Source organism: Amphiura filiformis, unplaced genomic scaffold (assembly GCF_039555335.1).
Source record: "Amphiura filiformis unplaced genomic scaffold, Afil_fr2py scaffold_66, whole genome shotgun sequence".
NCBI classification, from domain to species: Eukaryota; Metazoa; Echinodermata; class Ophiuroidea; order Amphilepidida; family Amphiuridae; genus Amphiura; species Amphiura filiformis.
Genome location: NW_027305530.1, coordinates 298,839 through 315,181, shown reverse-complemented (window position 1 = coordinate 315,181; position 16,343 = coordinate 298,839). Strand labels below are relative to the sequence as shown.

The following is a 16,343-nucleotide window of genomic DNA, read 5'->3' as shown; positions in this document are numbered from 1 at the left end:
GCGATGACGGTTATACGGGAACTAATTGTGAACAGGGTAAGTAACCCAAGTAAAACAGAGTAGCAAAGAATAATATTTACAACTTAATAATGACAAGAAAAGCCAAATCATACAATAGAACCTTTATTATAGCAACTTATAATAGTAGTGTGTGGGGGACAAATATCATACTCTCACCACTCTTAACGTTAGCCTGGTAGAGTATGAACTTCAGTTGAGTAAGTTGTTATGACCATCTACTAACTGCAGTTATATTTACTTTATCGTGGGCATAACCGGGATATGATATGAAAAACCGATATCTGTAAATAAATATAAATTATATATAATCATCATCATTAACACCATCATCAGCAGTCGGCTACAAGCTTTTTCCAACTATTGCGATCTTGGGCAAGTAAAACAATTTTCGTAGCATCCCTTCAGTATCTCTCAGGAGGTGCTGGACATACTGTAATACAGTGTGCGTGGCCGTCCGGGTTTCCTCTTCCCATGTGGTGGAATATAAAGGGCATATTCTTTCACAGGCTCGTCGTCTTCAAGACGCAGTATATGGCCGAGAAATTTGACTCTGGCAACCAGTGGAGTGGTGTTGGTTTCATTTGGAATCCGATCCACACGCTTGATGTTTATCATGACTCTGTAGCAAGATTTTGCAAAGGCATTGATCTTGTTTTCCATTTCCATGGTGATTACCCATGACTCACACCCGTACAGAAAGACAGTAACACAAGTCGTTTCGATTGGCAGGGATGGGCTTCTCCAAAGGCGTTCCAGTTTCCAGAAAGCTGCCCAGGCTAGCGGCTTTCTTCTTTTTAGGTCTCCAGTACTAGAGCCCATGTTGGAACCCAAGTAATTGAAATCTGTGACATGTCATATTATGACAACCTATAATTACAATTATCATTACAAAATTGTAATTATCAAAAACTAATTGTCAAGCTCGCCTTATCAACATAAAGGTGCACAATTACACCACAAAACGCTTAAAGTTAAGTCACCAAGAAGTAAGTCGCCTTGTAAGACAATCCAAAAATACATCGATAATTTATCTTGTTTTAAAATTGGAACACAGAGTGAGTAGTTACGCATCAAGTGAGTGGGTTTTAATTTGTACTTTTTTATCTTCTGCAGTGAGAAATACATTTATGAAATTTTCGGCCAAAAAAAAATGTATTTTTCTTCACATGCTTTTAATGGTTTTTATGCATCAGTTTGTGTTTGAATTTCTCTTCTTTAAGCAAGCAATTTAATCAAAAAGAAATATGAATAATTTAATCCCGATTCTTCAAAATGAAACAGCTCAACTCTAACCATTCATTGAGTACTAACTGGAAATGAAAGAAAAACTTCACTATTTTACTAATTTCTTGAAAAAAGAGCCAGGAACATGCATTTCATCAAGGTTTCTGACAATCGATTGGCAAAAATCAAAAACCTACATACAAATAAGCATGAGAAGTGTTCGTCAGAACTGAAATGCACCTGTAATCTACCAGTTTTGAAAGCGGGAGGAGCTTTAAACATATGGCTCTTGAAAGTGGTACGTACACATGAAGTTTGAATGTCCCCCTTGGGGATTGAGCTGAGTTTCATTTGGGAGAAGTTTTTTTTAATCTTAAACAATTAGTGCTGTATGTTTATTGAATGTGGAGTTGGATGCTGCAGCTCTCTTTGAGCGAAAATTTCTAAATGGCTATATTTTTCAGTAAAACTAATCAACTGGTGTTCTAAACTTTAAATCAAGAGAAATGATCGATTGGTTTTTAGATCATACTAAAATGTCTTGGTGGGGATCTACTTCTTGGGAACCCTTTATTTTACATATTTTACCCTAGTACGAATCACAGACTGTTGGAACACCAACATAACTGCCATAGATATCAACGAGTCTTACGCCTTGGAATATTTGAATTATGGTAACGATGCAGTATGTCAATGGATAATCAGCAATACTCAAGAAAGACATATCTTAGTTCACTTTGATATATTTAGACTTGAGGGATGTTGCGATTTCCTATATTTTGGCACTTCGGAGGTTGTTGATGCATATGGTAAATACAGTGGGATTAACCTGCCACAAGACTTCCTTATTGCTGATAGTTTCGCAAGGGTGACATTTACTAGCGACGGCAGCGTAACTGACTTGGGATTTGCTATTACACTGTCAGATGCCAATCCAGGTATTTATGTGTGTTTGGTTTGTAAACAACATCAACACAATCGATGAGTAACAGTGTGCACTGACGAACTGTGGATAGTGGCGTAGCCAGTTGGGGTGGGTGGCACATCTTAGGCTGGCGGTACACAACGAGCCTTAGTGGAAAAAATGGGGTCAACAATAGACAATTTTGTGTGTGAAAGGTAAAGAAACAAAATGGAGCACGTGTGGCGGAGTGGATAAGGCGCTCGACTCATAATCCATAGGTTGCGAGTTCGAGCCCCGCTCTTGCCAACGTGCTGTGTCCTTGGGCAAGGCACTTTATCCTCATTGCCTACTGGGGGATGGGGTTAGGTTGGATTGGATGTCTGTATAGTTTGTTTCAATGTTGCAATATTGGCGCTGATTAAGCTGCTGCCTGCAAATTGCATTGTGTCTGTTTAATTGTGTTTAATGTACACTTCTAGCAATTTGACCTGCGGGTCACCATTAGAGTTCGAAATAAAACCTTCCATCCTTAGTATATGTCGCTGAAATCTTGGACGCGATGTGATTTTTTTTTGGATTTTTTTCTCGGCAAATTGAAATTATATTTAACTTTTATTGCCAAATGAATAATTAGGATTGAGCTGTGTTTCATTTGGCAGAAGTATATAATATTTTTAAAAATCTTGTTCCAACTTGTTTCAGAATATAAGTTGTATGATGTGAGGTGCCGCTTTTCGTTTTTAGCGACAAAGCCAGCTCAAGAAAAGACCTCTGTCCTTCCGTTCGTTTCCAAAATCATAACCCCATTTCATTCTTTTGTGTCTATCTTTTGTCCTTTCCATTTAATTGTATAACACCTTCATCTACTTAAAAATCGTTTTAATTATGTTACTTTTCAAGATATTGTTAGGTGCTCTGTAGCACCGTGTCAAAATGGAGGGACATGTATAATTGAGATTAATGGATACACCTGTCTGTGCGATGGAGGTTATACGGGAACTAATTGTGAACAGAGTAAGTAACCCAAGTAAAGCAATGTAGCAAACAAGAGCATTTACGACTAAATTATGGAGAGAATTGCATTGACAAGATAAACCAAATCATAAAAAATGCTATAAAATGGAGTTTAGCCCAATTTTAATACAAAATATAAACCATTGAAATCATTCATCTTTGTGGACACTTTTTAGAAACTTCGCATAATATACTCTCACTAGAATGTACATAGCAATACAAGATCCCGTACAAGATTAATGTGAGCAACCTAAAGTTTGTCTATAGATCTTGATTTGTAATCTCAATGATAACTTAATATGAGCAACCTCAGGTTTGTCTATAGCTCTTGATGTGTAATCCCGATAATGATATTGGTTACTGCTTTTCTCCCGTTCTAAAAATTGAAGCTATTTTGGACCATTCTCTTATACGTCTTGTTGGGGGGTCTAACAACAATGAAGGTCGAGTGGAAGTGTTTTATAACGGCTGGGGAACAGTTTGCGATGACTTCTGGACCATAACTAACGCGCAGGTAGTGTGTCGACAACTTGGACTTCCCTACGATGCTGCACAAGCGGTTCGTAACGGTGCCTTTGGACAGGGCTCTGGACAGATATGGCTGAATGGTGTTAGGTGTACAGGATCGGAAAGTAACCTGGATGAATGTAATCATAATGGATGGGGCATTCACGATTGTACACATAATGAAGATGCCGGTGTACGCTGTGCCGATTGTAAGTACTTATTTGAAATTCATAACCTCATGAATATACGCGATACCTGTGATCCTATCATATTTTATTATTTGTAAAGACGCGGACGCAAATTGAGGTCATTAATTCCTTACAGTTGAACGCACAATGCGAATCGTTCCAGCGTAAATTTAAGTAACATCCTCCCACGCCGTGTTGTGCGCCGAACAAACTGCTCGCGCGCTGGCCGGCGTATTTGGATTGGGCGCTACCTTATTTGAACAGATAGTGATTCGTACTTCTATTATTCGCTGGAATAGTCATTACATCATCACCTTGGATAAAGACAGCATACAATTTGAAGTGTTTTGGTTCAAGCACCTCTCAAGGACAGTCCCCTGTGTACCATGTTTACACAGTATGACCAATTGGATTTTTGGAAACCAACCAGTTGGTAAAAAGAATATGACAATTTCTGACAAAACTTCACATTTTTAAGACATGTAAGCAGGATATTATGATTTATTTTACTAATTACCATAACTGGACAAATTTTCAGCTCTTAAAACTGTCTAGTTTTTGAGAAAATGCCATTTAGGTGGATGTAAACTTCTTTTGATCAACACAAAGTCAATTGGAACCATGCATGACTGGGAACATGTCCTTGAACCAAAGTAGGCATACAGGCTGTATTATGACATCACACTATTCCAGCGAATTTTTCGTCCTGTTTTAGCTGTCCGATTTTTCGAGAGCCAAATGCAACAACCGTTTATCTTTACAAACTTTGTGTTATTTTGTAAAGTAAACAGATGGAAGTGACGGTTATGAATAACCCAGTGGGCACAGGTTAGGATTTCGACGTTGAATCAACGTTGATACAACGTCGAAGTTTCAACCTAACCTGCTTTCAACCTGATTTCAACCTAGAGGTTAGTTGAAATCAGGTTGAAATTTCAACGTCGATACAACGTTGAAATTTCAACCTGATTTCAACTAACCTCTAGGTTGAAATCGGGTTGAAATCAGGTTGAACTCCATCAGGTTGAAGTCCATTTGCAAATACAACGTGATTTCAACCTGATTTCAACGTCGAAATTGATTTCGACGTCGAAATTTCAACGTGATTTCAACGTGATTTCAACGTCAGGTGTGCCCACTGGGAAGGATAATAACTTTTAACGGTAATATGCCGCGCATTGTGAAAAATCTAAACATTTTGCCTCGTAACATCCCTCGGTGCTACGCCACTTGTGATATTCCTCAGTTGCAAAGGCAAAATATTTGGATTTTTCACAATGCCTTCCAATGCCCTCCAAATAAACCTCAAATAACCTTTAAATAATCAACAAGGTTCAGTTATGTAGCACGGTGACTCAATTCACGCGCCTTTGGGTTAAGGTTGGTCTTGGAATTGTGGAAACCTTTGCTAAATTGTTGCTCTAAACTATAGTCAAATATACACAAAGACCACAGATGGAAATTGTCTTGTGCTTTCACCAGCGGGATCATCAGTTGATTGTCACATGTCTTGGGGAGTTTCGAGGTTGGGGGGGGCAGTGAAAAACATCACCTCCCACTGGTGAGCTACTAATAAAACTTAAACTATGCTTCTAGCATCTGTTGCTAAATAAATAATCTGCAAAATTCATCTGTGAGGTCAAATCCCCGCAAAAATTAATTTTAAAACTAGATAAAGATATCTAGGAACTGGTTTTTTTAAAATAATTTTGACCAAATTTGAGAAATATGCACCAAAAATGGTCAAAAAATGCTAAATTTTCAACAAAAAAAATCATAAAAAAGCCTGATTTTCGCCCAAATTTCAAATATATTCAAACCCTGTTTTCTTGGATTTTAGGCCAAAATGCTCAATGCAAATTTAACCTTACAGAAGTCTTTGCCATTCTGAATATGTATACTTTTACATAAAGTTGTGTTTCTTCTTTCATTAAAAAGAGTGCTCGATCCTGTGAAGGAGAGCGTGTCCTCAGGTGAGGAGCCTTCGGGCGAAACGGACCGTAGTGAACATGGAATAAATTTGTTTCTTTTAATGTTATATGTATACTTTTATATACCTTAGACCAACCTTTTATCAGTTATGAGGCCCGAAAGTTTCCAGGGTTAAGACCAACTTTAATAGCATTTATTTCAATTTGATCTCGAGAAACAAAATGGAAACGTTTTGAAAGAAGAAAAATGTTAAATGACTGACACCGGTCTGGTGATATAAATTTTTGTGAGGTGTGTGCTGGATGCATCGGCGTGGATATTATATTTGTGTGTCCCGTTCATTCCAGGTTTGTCCTTTTCATAATTGTAAACTCTTTCTTGATGATGATTGATGTCGTTATTAATTTCTCATGAATCTTTGCCTAAATTTTCGTTTTGCAACTATATTAATTACAATTATAGAAAACACTTGGAATACACTCTTTTTACTACTTTTAGTACTGTAATACCGTAAAAACTCGAAAGTTAGCATAAATGCTTACTATCAAGCGCTTTTGAAAACATAAAATTGTAAAGTCCGGCGCTTTACCAACTAAGCTAATGAGGTTGACACACACATTTGTAGGTTTACTTGTTCGTATGTAACTATGTGCATCGATTACAATTTTGTGGATGGAGCTCTTCATGTTTGTATGTTTCAGAAGCGCTCGATAGTAAGCACATGTGTTAACTATCGACTTTTTACGGTATACCTTGTATAATCCATTATCACGTATGAGATCTATATTTCATTGTAAGAATCTCAGGAAAATTCCCCATCCTGTATTGCAATGTAAATTGGGAACGTTTATTGCAGTGGGGATTTCCAGTTTACTAGTTACTATTGAGGTTGTGCATGAAATTATCGATTTGCACCGATTTGAACCGGTGTCCTTCACCGTAATCATGGCGCAGTGTAGCCCATTCAATCAAATGTTGTTATCAACCTATTTGATCGTAGTGCATTTGTTATAGATGTGGGAGGAACTGTCGCGATAGATTGCAATCATGCTTTTGTTGAATGCATTTGAGTAGTCCGCCATATTTACGGTATGATACGTCAGTTGAACAGAGTATCAGAAATGATCTCTTCAAAGAAGAAAGAAGCGAATGGTGAAATTTGAGATTGTCATTTGTTTGTGTGCAATGATTCTGTGTGCAAAGGATAGGACGCCTGTGTCTAAGTCTACGGTCTTTTGGAATTGCTTTTAAGTTCTTTGATCAATAATGTTTCTGGTCCTTGAGGCGTTTATAGCAACAGGGAAAAATGATTTTGTAAGACAAAAATATTATATACGTTCTAATACAGACTGTGAAATGAGCTTCAGAAGCTAGGTTTCGTAAACTACAATTTTTCTTGCAGCCATTGACTGTGCAAGCAACCCATGTGTCAACGGACAATGTCAGGATGGCGCCAATCAATATACCTGCGTGTGTAATCCAGGATGGACTGGAGAGAACTGTGACAAGAGCAGTGGTAAGTATAGATGAAAGTTTGGGTTAATTGGCAAATGTATGAAGACCTGAGCTGCAGAATTTCGTAAATCCAATTTTGACATTCTGAGATACAGGGTGTCCAAGACGTTAGAAACCAATAAGGCATTTTGGTATAATCCAAAAGTCAATCGATCATTTCTCTTGTTTTAAAGTCTGAAACACAGAATGATTAATTATGCATCAAGTGAACAAGTATTTGGTGCAACCTTTTATCATCTTCACTGCGAAGTACAGCCAGTTATGAAATTTTCGATCAAAAACAAGTTGCATTTTGCTACTCTATTGACGGTTTGCATTTTTCAACCCAAATATTTAAATTCACGTCACTTTTCAGGAATGACGGCAGGGTAAAATTAAAAGATGTGAAGATAAGTTGAAACTGTCTAAAAATAATGCCTTTTGTAAATGTGGCCTCCATGATATATTACCCTTGGCATACTTCCCTGTGTTACCCTAGTAAGAAAATATCATAGATAGGTGAAAATATTCTTTATTTCAATTGATCGATCAAAACGAAAATTTTGACACTATTTTGATCAAATTCGTAGCAGTTTTGCCTCTTTGATCCCTGTGAAAAATTTGACCTTTGACCTTTTTGGTCATAACTCAAAACGGCCCATCTCAAAATATACATGTTCAGCATCCGGCACCCGATAAGACACAAAACTTGTGGCGGGATACTGTTGCTTATACACGCAGACCTTGCAGCTTGTACGCTTGTTTGTGCGCAACGAAGCCCAGATCCGCATTTTAGAAGTACATACATTGTTGCGGAATGGTCGTGATGAGTCATCAGAGTTTAAATCTGAGAGAGATATGTAAGATTTATGGGTGTTTAATCAAAAAGAAACTTCTGGACTGATCCTAGCTGCTCTGGCGTCTGGGGCGTGTACCTCTTTTTTAAGAAACGCCCCACAGTGTCATCGACCCTATATCTTCATGGAAGAAATCGCCATGGTAGGTTGAATCCACAGCCACGATTGGCCATTTGGTTCAGACCTTTGAAGCTCTTTGAGACGAATAATTAGTCGAGGGACATGACTAAGGCTACTCACAATAGCCGGGTAATTGATCTTGGTTGTGCGTGAATAAGCTTGTATACCCCATTGAGGTCAATGGTCACGACTTTTATACTGCCTAGTAGTGAGTGCAGCTGTACTACACGCTGTAGTCCATACAACGCAATATAAAATTAGACTGAGTTTTGGTCAGATTTTGAGTTCAAAGCGCACGGCCAATTTTCAAAGCGCATTCTAGCGACTATCATATCTGTTCAACACGTATTTTCAAGTGTATGAGACCACATCTGGTTTCATGAGAAAAAATCATTTACGGGAGATATTCATCATTTTCTAACCCGGTATCCGAAGATTTTCGTCTGATATCAAAATCGTGCATAGCAATTCACGTGTATCGATCCCGTGTATTCATTTTAGTGTCTCTGCTGCACCACATAATTATTAGCCAGGCGGTGTCGGTGTGCGCCCTGTACCATAATGAAACACGTTTATATATTGATCCAGCGAAATGTTATGAATGTGATTATTTTAGTGATCCAAATGGAATTTATGGGACACTGCTACGAAAGTCATCCATCACCATCAAATTATTGGGATGCAAAGTCAAGGTGTGAAGAAATAGGAGCTTACCTAGTTAGTATCGGAACGCCGCTGGAAAATGTAAGGACTCGTACAAATGTATACTTTACTCTTTCCGACAAGATAATCTTGATTAAAATACGATCGAAATATTGCAAAATACTTTATTTTGTCTCCAAAGATGTCAGCATGCTGATAATTAGCTTTTAAACGTGGGTTGAGCAATTCGTTTTAGCCTAGACCTATCCGGAACCAAGCGTGTGTCCACCTGGATCTGCTGTTTAGGCAATCAAAATTAGAATATACATCTGCACTCAAAAAAAAAAAGAAAAAAAGAAATCTCCATGATCATTTTATTAGAAATCACGTTTTTTTGTACAAATATCGGAAATTGCTTTTAAATCGTCGTTTGCATCACGTAGTGGCGGTTATAATCATAGTTTCGTAAGTGCGCTGTATTTTGACATAGTAACGCAACACTTATGGCAGCTAAATACACACATTATTAAATATACGATTTCACAATGTCTGGGTATGTTAAAGCTAATTTTATGTCTACTTTATCATGATTTAGGCTAGAAATTGTTATGTTTCAAAGCCCACGCGCGCGTTCGCTTTTTCTTAGCGTGTCCATGTCAGCTTAAACGGCAATTTTTTTAAATTTATTACGTTAAAGTTTTTGCCGTAAAATCATGAAATTCTGAAACAAATTTATTCGATACTCCCATTGTGTAGGTATAAAACAATTGTGCAAATCAATCACAATTTTATCTTGTGTAACACTCGAAAATGACATCTTAATTCAAAATTTAAGTTAAAAAAAATATATATTAAAAAAATTACTCATTCCGCATTATTTTGTTTTTGAAACGCCATGGGCTTTGAGACATAACAATTTTTTTTTACCCTTATCAATGATCACAACAAGTAATGGTGCGACTCCTGTCATCTATCTGCCAATATATTTTGCGACCAACGAAATGATTTTGTAATATTTTTTAGGATATAATAACTGATAATTTAGAAAATCAAACGGAGACAGCTTATTGGATAGGATTGGACGATATAATGACTAAAGATGAGTTCGTGTGGGGAGATGGAACAGTTGCCTACAGTAATGGGACAAACATGACTTACAGGTAAGTTATAATAGAGAGGTTGTAATGTTCATTACGTTTTGTACCTTACGACCGTTTAAGAATTTGCAGCAAAAAAGAAGAAAGGAATGGATAAAAATGGCATTATTGCTGCCGATTCAAGCCCCGAATCCACTGAAGTATCCACTTTTATAGACCATGTTGCAAAATATTAATGCATTAATTTTGTTTCAGAATAAATGTTGTAATGTTCTTTGAAGGCTGCAATGCTGCCTCTGTTGAGACGGTGACCAATTTTGTAAATATTTAATTTTTCTTAGAACCCATTTCATGTAATAAATAAAACTATACTGCGCCTTTCACATGTGTCAAAGAGCTTCATACATTTTTCCCGCTGTCGTTAGAGCATGCTCATACCTTCTCAATAGACAATATTCATAACAGCTTCCCATTTCACCCCGGGGAGAATGAGGCTAGTGTGGTTAAGTACCTTCCCAAGTGTACAACACAATAGCACCGATGTGACTCGCACTCAGTGGCAGACCCCGTACCGCTGTGACACTCTGCCCTCATTGCAGCACCAAAATGTTCACAAAGTTTCACTTTTTTAAAAGCCCGCTCCCCAAACCCGCAAAAAGTTAAATGCTAAATTAATGTATACTTTACTTATTTTTCACGCTATCATTATTAATGTAGCTGCAAAAACTAGAAATCATCTTTCAAATGAAGTTTGATTTTGTATCATTACATGCTTTTGAAGAGTGGGTGCACTTTCTTTTAGCGGTCCATTTTTATACCAGCTGACCATCTACCAGAGTCACTATTATAAATACAGCAATAAATGTTTCAAAAATTAATACACACCATGCAAACTGGGTCCTTCATTTCGGCGAAAAAGAAATAAATATACAGTAAGCCAAAAAAATTAAGGTACCAGTTGTGTTCACCCCTAAATATATTGTATATCCTAAATAAAGAAAAATGTGTCAAAGTAAAACAAGTAGCTAATACCTGAACTCTTTAGCTCTGATTTAAGACCTCATTTGTTGAAAATGGTTGAGAATTAAAGAAACGGTGGTAAGAAACAAAATCAAAAGTTGCACTTTTGTGTTCTAATCAATGAAAGCACGACGCTAGTTTTAACGTGTTAATCAATGGAAACACGGCGCTGGTTCTCTTGTTCGTGAACGCATTGTGTGCAAATCAATAGAGCACGCAATGGAGCAAACTGCAACTTTTAAATTGGCATCTTCCTTGGGTTTTTGGCTCGTCATATCTTTATTCCGCGGTGTAACAGTGCTGGCTGCGCCTAATTTGTAGGCTCTAACATTTCTCTTTTAACATATTGGTATTTTTGGATTAACAGAATTTGCGATATAACCCTGATATCTTTATATATTTGGGGATAAAATACAATGAAAATAGGCTCACAGTTTCAGTCAATTGCATGATTTCTATAGTGGCCTTCCCAAAATAATTTGAGCATGGTTTCGGACCATTGCAAGAACATGTAAAAAACGCCTATGGGTATTATTTAACTTTATCAAACACTATCAAAGTGGTATGCTCGTCCCAGCACCTCAAAAATGGACCTTAAATGGCGTAATCAGGGTAAAAATTAATTTCAATTTTGGCCTTTCAGAATTAAATTGTTACATGTCAGCGCTGGCATGGCTGAAAAGTGGCCCTAAACGTCAAACTTGAAGTTGAAAAAAAGATACCCCAAAACGTCTACACTTTACCTGAAAAGCACCCTTTTGTTTCTAATACAAGGCCAAAAATCAAACCTTTACCGACGTGTTTTGGGGACGAGAATGCATACCACAACAGGGACAATTAAATCCAGGATTATCTTTCCATGATCTAAATGTGCACCAACTAGTAAATATAGAAATTTGTTGAATTTCCTATGTTGCAATGGACCCTAGAGTGTGTTATAATTACCCTATACCCAGGAAAAATTGTAACACAAGACTTTGAAAATAATCACGGCAATATCCTATGTACTTTTCCCCCACAAATTCTAGCAACATTGACGGCGACCTGGGTTGGAATGAAACTATCAACTGTGTAACGATCAAACGGTTAAACGGAACGTGGAATTTTGATGATTGTGGTAAACAACGGATTTTCATTTGCGAATGGGAAGGTAAAGTTGTTACAAAGAAACTTTGTATTTTTTCCTGTTTGTTCCCTGTATGTATCCAACAAGCGATCCACCGAACCCAGTGGATACCCACAAACTGCGTGAAGATCCGCCACCGGCACAATCATCGATCCATTTCCATTTCCACATACTTTAGCTCGTAATTGTTTAGTAAAGACCCTATTCCTCTTTATATCGTATCATGTGTATTACATTTTCTTATGTCAAATTACAAGTTTTAGGATGGGGTTTGATGTTGTTCTATTGTCCTACCTAAGCTCTTGACGGATGTTATTACCGATGTCTTTGTATGTACCCTTTATGTCAAAACTTGTAGAAGAAAGCAGTTTCGGTTTTCATTCCATACGCAATCTTGTGTCCAAGAGTTTCTTGGTTTGATGTTTCCTGATGAAAGTAGACAAGAAGGTCTTATTCGACCCACATATAATTCTTTGAGCAGGCAGCGGTTGAGACTTTTTGGATTATAACATAAAGCCGAATAGCTATAAATACCCGTTTTGGGTTTGAGAGATATATCGATTGGTTTAAAATATACAAGTATTGCATATAATTGGTGCATATTACTTCTATATAATACATTTCAAATAAGTAAAATAGGAACATTTGCATATTTATTTAAAAGGCGCCCCAAGAATGTGTGCCAAAAATCACTTGCCCCCCTCTCGGCTTGCCAAAAATTGCTTGCCTCCCTCCAATTTTACCCTCTATAATGGAAACAATTGCCACCTATTTCCTCTATTACAGATGATATATGTAATGAATTGCGTCTTCATAACGGAATATCCCCAAATGAAGGTAGACTTGAAATGAAGCTTCGCCGATTTGATGTAAACTGGCATCCAATCTGTGGTTCATCACACTCTCTATTTGAGAAAACGGTGCCAGAGGCTGTCAACTTTGACCAAGATGCTGCCAAGTATTATTGTCGGCTATTAGGCTACCGTAATGCGCTGTCTTACTACACAGATGCGGCGCTGGGATTTGGAGTTGGAAATGGGACTCCGCACATATTGTCTTATTTCAAGACTAATTTTGAATGTGATCCTAGAACAGCAGTAAGCTTACGGTGTCTGGGAGGTAAGTTTTAACAAAATATCCCAAAATGACATTTTCAATTGGTAATCATTCCTCTTCGATTTTATATATTCCCGAATGTGTGTATGTTGGTAACACACACTCAGGGCCGGATTTACCATTGAGTCAGATGGGTACGGGCTTTGGGGTGCAAAGCAAACTTAGTACAGACCTTTTTCCTTTGCAGAATAAAAATGAATTTTTTTCCTGTAAGTAATAAAAATATTTGTAACTTTATTGTGTTCTAAAATGAATAAAATTCCCTTGTAAAAAAAAAAAGTTCATTTTCAATTTCTGAAATGAATAAAATTCCTATAGAAGGAAAAGGTTCAGTTTCAATTTCTCGAAGTTGGACTAGACATAAAATGTTGACAAAATTTTCGAAATGTTGTTGTAGTGTTTTTTCATAAAAGTTTATCATGCATGGCATTCATATAACCCGACATTAATAAAACGTTTTGACTAAAACCAAGATGCGTTTATAACGTTCTAAAAATATTCAGGTATATATTTCATTTTATTTCATATTTCATTTCATATTTATACAAAGTAACTTCGTGGCAAATAGCCAAATTGCGTTACTTTTTACAATCTTAGAACATCAAACTTATTTATTATTATTACACATAAAAGTTATTAAAATACATTATAACAAGAAATAAGCATAAGAAAAACATAAAATATTATATTGCACATGATTATGAAAGATAACCCCTTGTTTATTCTTATCTCCACACTCACCCCATCAAACCACACACACCCCCACTCCTAAGCGAAGCTCTTACTCCCAAACACAGTGACCCCAAATAATACGCGCCACAAACCAAATCAAGTTAGCATCAAGGAAGCATAAGAAAAACATTAAATATTATATTGCACATAATTATGAAAGCAAACCCCTTAACTAATCTTATCTCCACACTCATCCCCCCACACACCCTCTCACTCTTAAGCGCACCTCTTACACCCAAACACAGTCACCCCAAAAAATACGCACACACACCAAATCACTCATACCCATACCATAAAAATTATCACATGAAAATAATTAAATTGCATCAAATTATCAGCTGCATCAATGTGTGTAACAAAAACATCAATTATTCAATTTAACTTTTAAGCATTAGTAAGTCAATGAAGTGTGGAATTCGACATTTTCTCAGCTCAGTTCTACAAGGTAAACGAGTGATGGAATTTGAATTGCGCAATTCTCTGCCATAAATAGAATGCCTTGTAGGGGGAATGAGATTGCTCGTACGATAACATTTTGGCAGAGACTGAGCAAATTTCACACTGTGATTTTTCCTACGGTCAGAAAGAGTCTGAATTCCACACTCTTCAACTGCATCAGTATATGAGTCCTTGCTCATTCTGGGGAATGTTCATTTTAGAGTCCGGTAAGCCAGGGTGGAACCAAGTTTCACTTACAACAAATATCTGTGAATCGTTCTGAGCAAGGATAACTTCAGTTTCATCCAACTTTTCCACAAGAGATTTGGTATTTGTGACAAAAATCGATGGAACAGGTGAACTGTTTGAACTGTTCTTATTTGTACGTTGGGTGTTGTACTCTGGGTATGGGTGTTAAAACTCTAGGTCTACTGCGATGGCTTGCAGCAGATGATACATGGCTATCATCATGATCATGGTACTGGTAGGAGCCATTATCATAACGATCACACATTGATGCATTGTGATTGTCAATAAAGCTAAAGTCAACAGGCATGACATGGCGCTGTTATTGCATGGTTGGTGAACACGGATCTGGTTGCGAGTATTTTTCCCTGCGCTACGACCATGAAAATGTTTCTTTATACCAAGCTCAGTAATGTTATTCTTGGCCTCACTATTAAGAGATGTTTTGTTAGCTTTCAGTCTCCACAAGTCATTACGACTATATGTTATCTACCAAAAAACGTTTTAAACGCAAAAAGGGGCCAAAGTTTAAAAAATCTTTCCTGTGTGGCTTTTCACCCTTTTTTAAACGTGGTCCCATTTAATCATAATAACATGAAGAACGGGTCATAATTTGTCCATGCAACAAAATTAGCACTTAATAGTTTTGAGACTGTTCGAAAGCGGTGCAATATGACTTAGGCTATATCAATGTATGTAGGCCTATTATCAAAAACATTATAGAAGGTGTACATTTTATTATATTGTGTGTTTATATAAAGAGTAGTGGAGTATTATACTTAGCAAATCGACTGTATGTCAACCTGCTGCATAATAGGCCCTACATCTCTACATAAGGCGCATAATCCAACATGACGATGAAAAATGTAAGAAAGTGAGTATTTGCTACTTTTTCTTAAATCAAAATACATTATAACGTCTATACGGAAATACTTCAATCACGCACGAACATTAATTCATTTACTCTACGAAATAAACACTGACAACTAAGAAAACCAACAGGTATAGATGACTCTGTATGGGTCTTTAGAAACTTTCATAAATGGGACCACGTTTAAATAAGGGTGAAAAGCCACACAGGAAAGATTTTTTAAACTTTGGCCCCTTTTTGCGTTTTAAAACGTTTTTTGGTAGATATTGATACTTTTTTTGAGTTGGATATCCATATTGCGCGGTTAGTGGTTCTTTGTAGCCATGCGAGGCAAACTAGTTGGATATCCATTATCACGATTATTGGTTCTTTGTAGCCCTGCGGGGCAAACTACTTGGATATCCATATTTCGCGGTAAGTGGTTTTTGAAGCTCTGGGGAAAACTAGCTGGATATCCATATTTCGCGGTTAGTGGTTCTTTGTAGCCCTGCGGGCAAACTAGTTGGATATCCATATATCACGGTTAGTGATATTTTGAAGCCTTGTGGGGCAAACTAGTTTGATATCCACATTTCGCGGTTAGTGTGATAAATGGGACCAAGTGTAGAAAAGGGTGAAAAGCTTCACAATTTTTTTAAAACTTTGGCCCTTTTTACGTTTTGGTAGATATTGATGCTTTTTTGAGTTGGATATCCACGGTTAGTGGTTCTTTATGGCCCTGCGGGGCAAAACAGTTGGATATCCACATTGCGCGGTTAGTGATTCTTTGTAGCCATACGGGGCAAACTAGTTGG

At 37.1% G+C, this 16,343-nt stretch overlaps 1 protein-coding gene across 1 annotated transcript in view; it reads left to right on the top strand.

Moving 5' to 3' along the window:
- Positions 1-1,925: 1,925 nt before the first annotated feature.
- The window catches only part of LOC140144617 (lysyl oxidase homolog 2-like), a 29,068-nt gene continuing 14,650 nt past the window's right edge, over positions 1,926-16,343 (top strand). Inside the window, exons 1-8 of the mRNA XM_072166431.1 lie at positions 1,926-1,930; positions 3,060-3,163; positions 3,553-3,879; positions 7,193-7,306; positions 8,878-9,005; positions 9,927-10,063; positions 12,049-12,170; positions 12,933-13,265. Of these exons, the coding sequence (XP_072022532.1) occupies positions 1,926-1,930; positions 3,060-3,163; positions 3,553-3,879; positions 7,193-7,306; positions 8,878-9,005; positions 9,927-10,063; positions 12,049-12,170; positions 12,933-13,265 (1,270 nt within the window). The remainder of the gene's footprint in view (positions 1,931-3,059; positions 3,164-3,552; positions 3,880-7,192; positions 7,307-8,877; positions 9,006-9,926; positions 10,064-12,048; positions 12,171-12,932; positions 13,266-16,343) is intronic.